At 40.6% G+C, this 14,184-nt stretch overlaps 1 protein-coding gene across 3 annotated transcripts in view; it reads right to left on the bottom strand.

Moving 5' to 3' along the window:
- Positions 1 to 3,156: 3,156 nt before the first annotated feature.
- The window catches only part of LOC141212753 (uncharacterized), a 229,092-nt gene continuing 218,064 nt past the window's right edge, over positions 3,157 to 14,184 (bottom strand). The window contains exons 1-9 of one of the 3 annotated variants that reach the window (XM_073665067.1): positions 9,969 to 10,383; positions 9,803 to 9,873; positions 9,601 to 9,654; positions 9,286 to 9,435; positions 9,055 to 9,156; positions 8,848 to 8,971; positions 8,667 to 8,764; positions 8,372 to 8,462; positions 3,157 to 6,408 (exon numbers count right to left, since the gene is read on the bottom strand). In XM_073665067.1, coding sequence (XP_073521168.1) covers positions 4,796 to 6,408; positions 8,372 to 8,462; positions 8,667 to 8,764; positions 8,848 to 8,971; positions 9,055 to 9,156; positions 9,286 to 9,363 — 2,106 coding nt within the window. In that variant the 5' untranslated portion in view covers positions 9,364 to 9,435; positions 9,601 to 9,654; positions 9,803 to 9,873; positions 9,969 to 10,383 and the 3' untranslated portion in view covers positions 3,157 to 4,795. Of the gene's footprint in view, positions 6,409 to 8,371; positions 8,463 to 8,666; positions 8,765 to 8,847; positions 8,972 to 9,054; positions 9,157 to 9,285; positions 9,436 to 9,600; positions 9,655 to 9,802; positions 9,874 to 9,968; positions 10,384 to 14,184 lie in introns of those variants that run through there. The other 2 variants (XM_073665065.1, XM_073665064.1) reach the window with 2 other exon arrangements.

Raw genomic sequence — 14,184 nt, 5'->3', positions numbered from 1 at the left:
TCTGCCTGGTATCTAGAAATGCATCCAGTCCCCGCTTGAACTGGTGTAGTGAATCTGACATTACCGTCTCCTCACTCAGTGAATTCCATATTCTCACTGCTCTTACCGTAAAGAACCCCTTCCTATGCTGGTGCTGGAACCTTTTCTCTTCCAGTCTTAGTGAATGCCCTCTTGTTACCGTAATATCCCTCCTTTTGAACAAATCCCGGGCAAGATCTCTATACTGTCCCCTAACATATTTGTACACATTTATTATGTCCCCCCTCAACCTTCTCTTTTCCAGGCTGAATAGTCCTAGTTTTGCCAACCTCTCTGGGTATTGCAGTCCCTCCATTCCCTTTATTAATTTTGTTGCCCTCCTTTGTACCTTTTCAAGCTCATTTATATCCTTTCTATATATTGGGGCCCATAACTGAGCACAGTATTCCAAGTGTGGTCTGACCAGAGCTTTGTACAGTGGAAGAACAATGTTCTCATCCTTTGCAGCTATACCTCTTCTGATACATCCCATTACCCTATTTGCCCTTACAGCAGCTTCCTGACTTTGGGCACTCCAATTTAGTTTGCTATCAATTAAGATGCCCAAGTCCTTCTCCATCTCTGAATGCCCCAAAGAATTCCCATTCAGTGAGTACTGGTGACTTCCATTTTTCCTTCCCATATGTATGACCTTACATTTCTCCTCGTTAAACCTCATTTGCCATTTAATGCTCCACCTACCCAGCTTATCCAAATCCCTCTGTAGGTCTGCACTGTCCTCTTTTGTATTAATTGTTTTACATAACTTTGTGTCATCTGCAAATATTGATATTTTACTATTTATCCCGTTGACTATGTCGTTAATAAAGATATTAAATAACATTGGGCCTAGTACAGACCCCTGTGGTACCCCACTAGTGACGCTTACCCAATCTGAGTATATTCCATTTATAACCACCCTCTGCCTTCTATGCTTTAGCCAGTTAGCTACCCACTTGCAGACATTTTCCCCCAGCCCCATCATTCTCATTTTGTATACCAACCTATTATGTGGCACGCTATCGAACGCTTTTGAGAAGTCGAGATACACGACATCCATTGGTTCTCCCTGATCTACTCGAGAGCTAACCTCCTCGTAGAAGTCAATCAGGTTTGTTTGGCAGGAGCGATTCCTCATGAATCCATGTTGGTTCGGGATTAAAAGATTATTAGCATCAAGATGCTCCGTAATTGCCTCTTTAATGAAGCTTTCAAAAATTTTGCCCACAACGGACGTCAGACTCACCGGCCGATAGTTTCCGGCGTCACTTTTCGCTCCCTTTTTGAATATTGGCACTACATTCGCCTGTCGCCAATCAAGTGGTACAGACCCAGTCTCAGAGTCCTTAAATATAAGATATAACGGTCTATCACTTTACTTAGTTCCCTTAGTACCCGTGGGTGTATGCCATCAGGTCCTGGTGATTTGTTTATTTTAATGTTACTGAGGCGTTTCTGTACCCCAGCTTGGGTTAGATTTGTCATACTTAGTGGAGGATTAAGCTTGTCACTTCTCATTTCTCCTGTTAGTTCTATTTCCTTTGTGAAAGTTGTCGAAAAAAAATTATTTAATAGATTAGCTTTATCCTCATCTTTCTCTATGATTTTGCCTTCCTCACTTTTTATCGCTCCAATATTATCCGATTTAATCCTTTTACTATTTATATACGTAAAGAACAGTTTGGGATTTGATCTACTTTCCCTAGCAATACGTTTCTCTGTTTCCTCCTTCGCTATTTTTATTTGTTTTTTTACAGGTTCTCGTTTTTTCCTTGTAACACATTAGTGCCTCCTTACTGTTTTCCTGTTTTAATCTCTTGAATGCCTCTTTTTTGCTATTTAACGCCCCTTTTACGTTCTTGTTCAACCATATTGGTTTCCTCTTATTTCTGGCCCTTTTATTCCCATATGGTATATACCTCTCGCACTGAGTATTCAGAATTCTTTTGAAGGTTTCCCATTTACTATTCGTATTTCCTTGATTAAGAACTTTGTCCCAGTCAATAAGTTGAAGGTTTTCTATCAGCTGATCAAACTTCGCCCTCCTAAAGTTTAATGTTTTTGTTGTTCCCTTATTGATAACCCTACTGAAGGGCATTTTGGTGTTTTCAGAAATACTGCTGATACCACTACGTCACTAGAAAGTCAGCGGGAACTTAAGGAGATAATTGTCAGGAAGAAAGGGTTTAGGTTCATGGAGAACTGGGCTGACTTCTCTGTCGGCTACAGGCTGCACCTCAATGGGGAGAAAGCAGATGTGCTGGGGAAAAAAAATGGTCAGATGGATGGAGGAGCTTTCAAACTAGGATCTGGGGGAGGGAGGGTAGCCGTGCAAATAAGGGGGTAGAATAGACAGAGTGAGACATTCAAGGAAAGTAAGGAGGCGAGTAGCAGTAATAAATGTGCTAATAGTATTAAATGTGCAGGCAAATGAAAGAAGTCTTGAAAACAAAATGAATGAATTAGACTCTTAGGTCAGCCACAGATTACAGAAACCTGGTTGGATGAAAGCCATGACTTGGTGTCAAACATAGATGGTTACACTACATTCAAATGGATAGGAAAGAAAAATAGGTAAACGGGTGGGTATTTTCGTTAAAACCAACTTAAGACCTCAAGCTCAATGACGACATGGGGGGCAGTTTCGACAATGTACAGCACACATGCCCAACTCTTGGTGATTATATTTGACCCACGACACCAGAACCACCACACCTATGTGGGGCCATTATTCTGCATGGAGGACTTTGTGGGATCCATTTTACTGTATGGAAAGCTTTGTGGGGCCAATCATACTGAATGGAGGACTTTGTGGGGCCCATTATTCTGTATGGAGGACTATGTGGGGCCCATTATACTGTATACTGGTTGGTCCACAACTTTGTCCAAGTTTTTCATTTTGGCCCTCTACATGTTTTGAGCTTTACATCCCTGATGTAAAGTCAGTATGGGTAATGTACATGGAAATGGCAATAATGGAAAGCTGCTAACTGGACTTTGCTACAAGCCTCCTAATATAGCTAAACATGAAGAGGATGATATGCTGCAACAAATTGAAAAGGCAAAAAAACAAGTCATGGTCAAAAGTGTTGGATCCCTTGAAATTGTGCCAGAAAATGAAGTAATTCTCCCAGAAAATTATTGCAATTACATGTTTTATTATACACGTTTATTTCCTTTGCGGTTATTGAAACAGCACAAGAAAACAGAGAAAAAAAAGGCAAATTGAACATAATTTCACACAAAACCACATAAAATAGGTCGGACAAAATTATTGACACCTTGCCAAAATTGTGGGTAAACAACTCTGTTTCAAGCATGTGAAGCTTGTTCAAACGCAATTGTGGCAAGTAACAGGTGTGGGCAATAAGAAAATCACAACTAAAACCAGATAAAAAAGGGAGAAGTTGATTCAATCTTTGCATTGTGTGCATATGTGTGGCACACTAAGCATGGAGAAAACAGAAAAAGGAGAAGAGAACTGTCTGAGGACTTGAGAACCAAAATTGTTGAAAAATATCAATAATTTCAAGGTTATAAGTCCATCTTTTGAGATCCGGATGTTCCTCTGTCCAATGTGCAACATAATCAATAAATTTACAAACACATACAGTCAAATATGGTGGAGCTTCAAAGAGGTTTTGGGGTTGTTTTGCTGCCTCAGGTCAGGTACCTTGACTGTGTGCAAGGAATCATGAAATCTGAAGATTAGCAAAGGATTTTGGGGCACAATGTAGTGCCTAGTGTCAGAAAGTTGGGTTTGCGTGCTAGGTCATGGGTCTTCCAGCATGACAATGACCCCAAACATACTTCAAGAAGCACCCAGAAAATGGATGGAAACAAAGTGCTGGACAGTTCTGACTAGCAATGAATCCGGATCTAAATCCCATTGAACACCTGTGGAGAGATCTTAAAATTGCTGTTTGGAGAAAAACTTTAAAATTTGAAAGTCCTCAGTGGAGGATACCATCTTTTCAGTTAGCCATTAGTCAGTAAGCTTTCTAGACTACTCAGGTCTTTCATCAGGCATAGTATAACACAAAATCTGAAGAGTCACATATTTATACACAACAGGGCACAGGAATAATGCAATAGATAAGACAAGTGACGTGAAGCAGAACTATCAGTTTCGGAAAGGGATAAGCAGTTGTGGCGGTAAATATGTGTGGACACAAGTAGATCTATTCTTTTTTTCTTTTTTTGGGTGGTGATGAGAATTCATCCTTGTTTTAAGTTTTTGCCTGGTCTCCCCTACATACAGACCCCCAGTTGGACATTTGCTACATATAATTAAGTACATTACATTAGTTGTGATGCAGCTGAAAGTCCCTGGGATCTTGTGGTCCTGATGTGAGTTGGGAATCTTTATCTTGTCCGTGGTCATTATAAATGGATGGGTTTTACGTACACAGTTGGTGAGGATAAATTTTGTAAGTTTCACCACAAAGGTGAAACTATCCTCCCGGTCAGTTTGCTTTCCCTCCCAGTACCTTTTAATTCTAACAGTGATGAGTTTCTGGGAGATTATACTTGTTCCTTTTATTTTTGGTTCTCCTTAGCTTGCCTTCTTTGCCCTATATGAATGTGTTTTTGTTTCTCATTCAGAGTTTTCATATTTTACTTCATACTTTCCTTTCCCCTTGTTGAGAGTGTTTTGCAGCCTCCTCTCTGGTTCCTCAGGAGGTATGAGAAACTCCTCAACAGCTTATTAGTTAGTTAGGTGTGTGGTGGCATTTTTAGTTGTGCAGCTAGGTTTTTTTTCTAGTTTCTACAGACACTAGTTGGGTGTAGTTGCGGCATTCTCCCCTGTGTGGGTTCTCTGGTGGCTATCAAGATGCGCTTTCTGGTTAAAACATTTCCCACATTTTGAACATGAAAAAGGCTTCTCCCCTGTATGAGTTCTCTGGTGCTTATCAATATCTGATTTCTGGTTAAAACATTTCCCACATTCTGAACAAGAAAAAGGCTTCTCTCCTGTGTGAGTTCTCTGATGTTTGATAAGACTTGATTTCTCTGTAAAACATTTCCCACATTCTGAACATGAAAAAGGCTTCTCCCCTGTGTGAGTTTTGTGATGTTTGGTAAGAGTTGATTTCTCTGTAAAACATTTCCCACATTCTGAACAGGAAAATGGCTTTTCTCCTGTGCGAGTTCTCTGATGGTTGATAAGAGTTGATTTCTCTGTAAAATATTTCCCACATTCTGTACAGGAAAATGGCTTCTCCCCTTTGTGAGTTCTCTGATGTTTATTAAGATATGATTTGTGTCCAAAACATTTTCCACAATCTGAACATGAAAAAGGCTTCTCCCCTGTGTGAGTTCTCTGATGTTTGGTAAGATTTGATTTCTTTGCAAAAGATTTCCCACATTCTGAACATGAAAATGGCTTCTCCCCTGTGTGAGTTCTCTGATGTACAATAAGATTTGATTTCTCTGAAAAACATTTCTCACATTCTGAACAGGAAAATGGCTTCTCTCCTGTGTGAGTTCTCTGATGGTTGATAAGAGTTGATTTCTCTGTAAAATATTTCCCACATTCTGAACAGGAAAATGGCTTCTCCCCTGTGTGAGTTCTCTGATGTATACTAAGATATGATTTCTGTACAAAACATTTCCCACAATCTGAACATGAAAAAGGCTTCTCCTCTGTGTGGTTTCTCTGGTGCTTAAGAAAACTAGATTTCTGGTTAAAACATTTTCCACATTCTGAACATGGAAAAGGCATCTCCCCTGTGTGAGTTCTCTGATGTATATTAAGATTTGATTTCTGGTTAAAACATTTTCCACATTCTGAACAGGAAAATGGCTTCTCCCCTGTGTGAGTTCTCTGATGTGCGATAAGATTTGATTTCTCTGTAAAACATTTACCACATTCTGAACAGGAAAATGGCTTCTCCCCTGTGTGAATTCTCTGATGTGCGATAAGATTTGATTTCTCTGTAAAACATTTACCACATTCTGAACAGGAAAAAGGCTTCTCCCCTGTGTGAGTTCTCTGGTGCCTAACAAGATCTGATTTCTGATTAAAACATCTCCCACACTTGGAACAAGAAAATCTATTCTTCTCTGTGTGAATTTTTTGAGGTTTAAGAAAAGACTTTTTGAGAGGAAAACTATTTCTATATTCTGAACGTGAAAATGGCTTCTTTGCTTTAGAAGCAGTTTGTTTTTTAATGCTTGTTTTGTGACTTTGATTTTCCTTAGTAGTCGGTAATGAATCAGAAGACAGGACCTGTATCAAAGGATCAGATGACAGATCTTTGCTGTGAAGGGATGATGGTAAATCTGGAGAAATGTCATTCATTTCAATTATATCCTGTTGGATCTGAAAATTATCTGATTTGAAAACTGAAAATGTCAGCTGTCCCTCTGATCTCCTGGTACAGACATCTGCCAAGAATAAAACCAATTATTATTTTTAATAAAAAATCCTTGAATTTTATATTTTTGAACATTTCTACTTAAACTCTCCATAAAAAAGGCAAGTTATATAAAAAAAAATTCACTTATTCACCAGGACAATGACTGTCTAATAGGAAACTTCATAGGATGGATCAGTAGAGCGAGTTCCACTGTTTTTTCATTCTGCCTCCAAAATATGGAATAAAAAGCCACCAAACAATGTTATGTAGGCGAAAATAATACCAATAGAAACTTCTACTTATTTGACAAAAAACAAATCCCCACTCAGATCCATCATCTGTCAATGGAAAAACACAGGTTTCCATATTACTAGTGGCTCAAAGGCTCTTGAAAAGCAACATGGCTTCCATAAACCAATCCAGCAATATCCACTCTCCCAAAGTCAGATCTCCCCCTCACTTCTGAGCTTTGCAGTAGTTTATGTGCCTAAGTCACATTCAGCATCCATGTATTTGGTATTACTATAATGAGAAGAACCCACTTAATTTACGGTGTGTGTCTCCTGGAGCACAATCTGGGCACTATGTGTTGGGTAATAAAATAGCATATTTGCAATTTTCACTCTCCAACATCCACTGCGTGCTAATTTCTGGAGAGTGACTGTAGAGTCAAAATAGTCACTTCTCCTATAAATTAATTCACTGAGGGTTATAATTTCCAAAATGGAGTCACTTTATGGGGATTTCTACTGCTTCTGCAAAAGGTGTGTCCCAACTCCTCTGGGACGTCTACTTCTCCTCCTGCTTCGACTTGTGTGAGGTCTACTTTTGACACCAGAAGCCGCCTTATTCATTCTGCAGGCGGCGCTGGTGATGGAAGAGACGTCAGAACCAGAAGCTCTGCGAGGCGCAGGCTCTGCGCAGCCACTAAGATTAGGGTTGCAGGGACCAGTAGTACCATCCAGTTTTGCAGTATGGGTGTGTGTGCTGTCCAGCTGGAATAATCTGCTCCCTACTTCAGCCATTTGGAAAGCACCACACCCTACTAAAGCTGGAAGCATATTGCCGGAAGCTGCCAGATACAGCCTTGTTCTCCTCTGGTCCAGTCCTCTGTGCTCAGCTCCCGGCTTGTGTATTTGTTTCCTGTTGTGACCTCGGCCCGTTTACTGACTACTCTTGTGTCTTCTGATTTTGTATTTTCTCTGCCCTCCTGTTCTGACCCGGCTATCTGACTATTCTTCTTCCCATGTCACTCCACAGAACAGCAGGTAACACCGTGGCCCAAGCCTAGGGGTCTCTGTGTAAGTCCAGATCCATGTAGAGAGGTTAAAGGGTGATGAGGAAAGTAATTTGTGAAATATGTAAATGGGGTAGTTAAGGCAAGCCTGTTCATGGTAGCCATCTTTTCAGCTTCCATGTGACCATGAACAGTGCCCCCAATACATTGTGTCTGCAAACTATTCCAGCAAAATCTGCATTCCTAATAGCTAAATGTCGCTCCTTCCCTTCTTAACCTGCCATGTGCCCAGACAGTAGTGTACAGCTGTATATAGGGTATTGTCAAATTCAAAAGAAGTTGGAAAATAATTTGTAAGGTCCATTTGTTTCTTATTATCCTTTGTGAAAAATTTCAAAGTTATCACCACATAAAGTGACATCTGTCAGATTTGAAAAATGGGGCCTGATCATCTGCACATTCTACGTACGCTGTCATTTGGCTTTGTAGTTTACAGACCTGGGCAGGTAACGGTCAGCATCATCTAATCCCAGAGGGTAGGTGGATCCTCCAGGTTGTAAGTTCTATAGAAAAGGGCTTTCACAATTTCCCAAAGTAATCTGAACATTTTCGGACGGAGGAGAATGTTGTGGTCTAGCGGCAAAATGGTGATCACAAGATTGTGATACAGCCGGACTACACAAACGATAAAGCAGCCACAGCCGGTGACTGAGAAGAATCTGTGACTTCTCAGTATTCAGTGATTACTACTCACCTGGGTAGTCATATGTAGGAATCTCCTCTTTACACCGCTCATCATCCCTCACATATGTCTCTGTAGTATTACTATGGGTCAGATCTTCACCCTGAAACAAATATTGTAAAAGTCACAGACAGATGGAGAAGTCACATCTATGATTGGCTGTAATCCTGCCATCTCCACCGTTCTCATTACACAAATATAAAACATAATAATGATGGATAAAACAAGACTGAATCCAAAAATACAAAACCTTTACAGCCGTCTACACATCATAGGGGAGATCTCATGACTCCTTCTCTCCATCTACCTGATGATCCTGAGGAACATTGGGATCTTCTTGTTTACAGTCCTGTGGAAGAAGAGGACGGTGACATCTCTCTGGTGTTGTCCTCTTACTGGATAGATCTGGAGGAAACACATACAGGGACTGAATTCATTCTTTACATACAGATAATTATAGGCCGTGTGTATTTAGTCCTGTCTATTACCTGGTGATGTGAGGGGCTGGGGAACCTCCATCATGACGTTCTTGTATAGATCTTTGCGTCCTTCTAAATACTCCCACTCCTCCATGGAAAAATAGACGGCGACATCCTGACACCTTATAGGAACCTGACACACACAATGATACCGTCATCTCCCCGATCCCTTCATAGTGTTACTGTATAATGTCCCATCATTCCCAGCAGTGTCACCTCTCCAGTCAGCAGCTCAATCATCTTGTAGGCGAGTTCTAGGATCTGGTCATTGATGTCCTCATGTATCAGGGGGTGAGGTGGAGGCCCCGTGATTAATCTCTGGTTATGGAGAGACACAGTAATAAATCTCACTCCAGACATTTCCAGAGTTCTCACCTCTCCAGTTCTGTCCATCTGTTATTTCCATAGATAAGAATGATGTAATGTGACGTCATCAGAATCTCTCACCTCTCCAGTAAGCCGGAAGAGGATCTCTAGGGTGAGGTGTAATATCCTCTCCGCCATCTTGTCTCTGTCCATATCCATCTTTGATGGGTAAATCAGAAAAATTTTCTTATATAGAAGATCTTCACTGAGAGGATCCGATATTGTAGAGACCTGAAGGAGAAAAAGATAAGCTGATGGAACATTATAAAAATCCTGTGTAATAATACAACTATTGGAGATAATGAGAGGAAACATATAAGGAGATTTATTATTTTACAGTATTTAGTTTTCTTCTTTATATCTAGTAATAAAACCTTTATATTTTAGGCCACAGACAACAAGCAGTTTCTTCCTTGGAGTCTGCAGCTGAATACGTTTCTCATAGACGCACTGTCAGGGAAATATTGAGAAAATATTAACAATTTCTCCCAAACCCCTCTTAAACAGTGTATAATATTTCGTCAAACCCCATTAATGCGGATACAACATCATAGTATAGAGCAAGTATATATACAAATTGAAGAGAGGCGACACCTACTAGCCTCCTGGATGGTATTCAAAGGTAGGAATTCAAAAGTGTGGAGATATGGTGACACTGGTTACTTGGGTCTGCAGAAAAGAGCAGAGAGTGGCAGACTCAGAGTTATCAGCTGAGAGGGACTGTGGAGGCAGAGATAGACCGAATAGAGCTGGACGTAGCATACCTGTGACCCCTAGTTCCTGGTTATAAGGTGGTACTGCACGTAGTGGCTTAGAGGAACGCGGTGTCCACCGCTAGTTCCTGGTGCTGTGAGCGTTGTCAGGGGCAGGATGGTATCAGCTGACCAATTGCCACCAATCCCGCAGTGCTGTGTAGTGTGCACTTCGGAAGTGCACGTGTGACGTCACCGGAAGTGACGCGTTGCTCCCAGGAAGCTGTGCGTTCCGCAGGCTGGTGTAAATGCGTTCCAGTGAGCCGGAAGTTTGAGTGCCAGGGAGAGAGAATGTGGGTTCCACCAGTATAGAGCATAAGACCCAATGGGCATGAGGCAGAGCCTTTGTTGGAGTGGAGAAGGATCCAGGAGAGGGGACAAGAGTGTGCCAGAGAGGAATAATCTGCAATAAAGGATACAATATATGAGTAGGATATGGAGATCAAAACATGTATATTATTGACCTATTCAAATTGAAGACCACATTTCCAAATGTCAAATACATTTCAACATAGGGTCACATAAGATCCCTGGGTGACAAGTTTCTCTATACCAATTGTTCAATGAGAACCAAACTCCAATCATAAAAAAACCTTATATAAAAAGCCAGTAGTTCATAGTCCCTATTAAGGCCTTTCGACTCTAAGAACTGTAATTCATGAATCTAGTAGGCTTATCTACGTTTGAGAAGGCTCACTCGGTCGCTTCCCCGACGTGGTGTCAAAACTTGTTCCAATAACTGGTATTTGAATTGAGAAATACTATGTCCTGCCGTGATAAACTGTTGGGGAATGGGTAACATTAGGTTTTTGCACCAAATTGTGGACTTGTGCTTTGAAATCCTATCCATTATGGGCTGTGCCGTCTCCCCCACATAGATTCGGCCGAATGCACATTTAATAAGATATACCACATATGAACTGTCACATGTAAAGTACCCTTTGATGTTGTATATTTTGCCAGTTTGTGGGTGATGAACAATGCTACCCCTGAGGACATTGTTGCATTGACGACATTGGAGACATGGGAATGTGCCCATTTTGGGATTCTGCAAAAAACATTGTTTAGGACCTAGGTACGCTGCACCCAAATCGGCACATACCAGAGAGTCTCTAATATTGGTTGCTCTCTTAAAACACGGTAGGAAGGGTTGTTGGAACGCAGGGATCGTGGAATAACCGGTTTGTAAGATGTTCCTGTGTTTCCTAATGGTTTTATGTAAGATGTAGGCGAAGGGGTGTTACGTGTGAACAAAGGGGATTCTGTCCTTCTGTCCTGTTTGGACGATCAGTTCTGGAATTCGACGCCTGGGGATGCAAGAAGCTAGGTGGATAGCCTCGTTCAGTGAATTTGGTCGACATTTCTTGTAACCTCTGATTGCGGATAGTTTCACTGGACACAATCCGTTTGACCCTCTGAAATCGTGATGTAGGTATAGATTTCTTCATCGACCTTGGATGATTGCTAGAAAAGTGTAATAGGCCATTGAGATCGGTGGGCTTGGAATAGTGGTCAGTTAGGTGGCCCTGTGTATCCTTGATCACCATGGTATCAAGGAAACTAACACGGCTTGAATCATATGTCATGGTGAAGCGTCTTGAAACCACAGACGTTTAATGTTGTGGGATTGATTGCATCAGATAAATGTCTTCTAATACATTTTTTTTAGCGACTCTGACGTGCATCCCACATATTATAGTTTACTCACTATACATTCTATTAAATGCACTGCTCAAAAAAATAAAGGGAACACTCAAATAACACATCCTAGATCTGAATGAATGAAATATTCTCATTGAATACTTTATTCTGTACAAAGTTGAATGTGCTGACAACAAAATCACACAAAAATCATCAATGGAAATCAAATTTATTAACCAATGGAGACCTGGATTTGGAGTCACCCCCAAAATTAAAAGTGGAAAAACACACTACAGGCTGATCCAACTTTGATGTAATGTCCTTAAAACAAGTCAAAATGAGGCTCAGTATTGTGTGTGGCCTCCACGTGCCTGTATGACCTTCCTACAACGCCTGGGAATTCTCCTGATGAGGTTCCGCAAACTCCTGGACAGTCTGTGTTGTAACATGACGTTGGTGGATGGAGCAAGACATGACCCAGCTTTTGTCCTTCTCCATCACAGCAACATCCCTTTAAAAACCTATAAAAACTCGATACTGAGACTCTTGATCACGTCTGCTAGAGCATGTATTCCCTCGCTATGGAAAAGTAACACTATCCCGACAATCTCACTATGGTTCTCCAAAATAAATGAGATTATGTTAAGGGAGGAGCTCACCTACACGATCAATAACTCCCATGATAAATTTTATAAAACATGGTCCTACTGGAGTTTAAATCTTCCGCTGATAACTTTCCCCTATGAGGTCAAGGTAAAGTCTATACTTCAGGAGCCTCTCTGACGTTACCCTAACCCTTTTACCCATACATCCCTTCCCCCACTTCCCTTTGTCTTTGTGTATATTTGTGTTTTTGGTTTTAACTACTCGTTTTTTCTTTTATAACCCTTATTTGTTAACCAACATGAATATGTAATGACTTAATGTTTAAGTCAGAGTCACCACGCTGGTATATCCTAAAACACATTGAACCAATGTTCTACCAGCGACTCTACTTTGGATTGTGTTAACTTCTTTCATTTTGTTTTCAAATGTTTTGGAAATACTGGTTATTGTTATGGTTATGTGGTCATGTTTGACCTACTACTTGTTGCACAACTAGTACCTGGTGTTTGTATTTGTATTTCCTTTTCAAAACTTAATAAAGATAAATTTATGAAGGATAACCAAGTCACAATGCGTTTGATATTTGTTTCTTGAAAAAAAAACTAGGTGAAAGTTTTCCGCCTTTTTGGATACAAAACTCAAACAAAATATGTAAAAGAATTTACAAAGTCTGGAGGATGGATCTCAGACATCGAAAAAACTAAGTTTGAAAGAGATATCAAAGACGAGTCAAATTCAATTTACACATGGAAATGAAAAACCAAGAGCTACTGTTCTGAAATACAGGTCGCACAATAAATTCAAAGGAAATAGAGGAGAGCGGAGGTCAGCTTCACAAATCCTAATGTGTCCATGGGTTCCTCTAATTATAATTCTCTGAGGACTTATCTGATGTATCAGTGGGATCAACTAAAGACAGATGGAACAAAAATAAATTCTCAAGTATTCCCCACAATTCAGCACAAAACAACAGGCCGGAAGAAAGCTCAAATGTGACCGGACATGTGCGTTCCATGCTGGAGTGCATCACGGTCTCCTATCTGCGAATGCGCATGTCCGGAAGCATGCGTTCCACGCCGGATCGCATAATGGTTTTGGATTGCATACCACCAACATAGAAAAGTCCTATCTCTGAGATCAGCGTCATGGGAGACTAAAAACAAGTATTTCACATCCTCCCATCATGCAATAGGCACGTAGATCTACTTTATCACTACATAAAATATGGGATGATGGCCCACAGTATATTCCTAAATGATCACATTAGACCCCCATTGCATAATTAGAGATACACAAGGATCATCACATTTGCTAGTTACTAAATAGTATATGTAGGATATAACTGATAAGAAATAATTCTGATATAGAAGCTCAGATATCTCGATGACGTACAATAATATGTGAACTCCAATCACTGGGAACTGAGTAGCAATGAATAGAGTATAAAATCCAAAATGTAATCCGGAATGGGGCTGTATTCACACAAAACAAGCATAGGAAATTGGCTCATTCAGTCCCTTAGGGTCTAGTCAATCCAGTCTGGAAATCCACTCACTTTCCTTTTTGAGGATATATCTATTGTGATCACCTCCTATCACATTGGGTTTAACCACATCAATGAAACAAAAGGAGATGTCTCTGGTTTCACCTCGATGTACACTATTCATGTGTCTCGCTAATCGGGTGTCCTGACCATGGCATATGTCACCCAAATGCCCCCCACCCTCCTCCTAGACTCCCTCTTGGTCTTGCCTACATAATCTGTCCAAACACAAAAAATAAAACAAGAACCGGCAACTTTGTACGGGGAAGACAATTGGTCCAGGAATAGTGTACCGATGTCATACAATAAAGAAGTACGTTTTACGGACCGGTGAGTGCTACCCTTTCTTCTTATTTGCTTACATGTTACCTACATAATCTAGGGGGCAGGTGCATGTGGCCATATATACAAGTCCTGAGGTTTTACAGTTGGAATAAC

Source organism: Phyllobates terribilis, unplaced genomic scaffold (assembly GCF_046119375.1).
Source record: "Phyllobates terribilis strain yellow unplaced genomic scaffold, ASM4611937v1 Scaffold_183__1_contigs__length_3771566, whole genome shotgun sequence".
In the NCBI taxonomy this organism is placed as follows: Eukaryota; Metazoa; Chordata; class Amphibia; order Anura; family Dendrobatidae; genus Phyllobates; species Phyllobates terribilis.
Note: the sequence above shows the minus strand (reverse complement) of the source record. Positions and strands in the feature narration are given on the sequence as shown.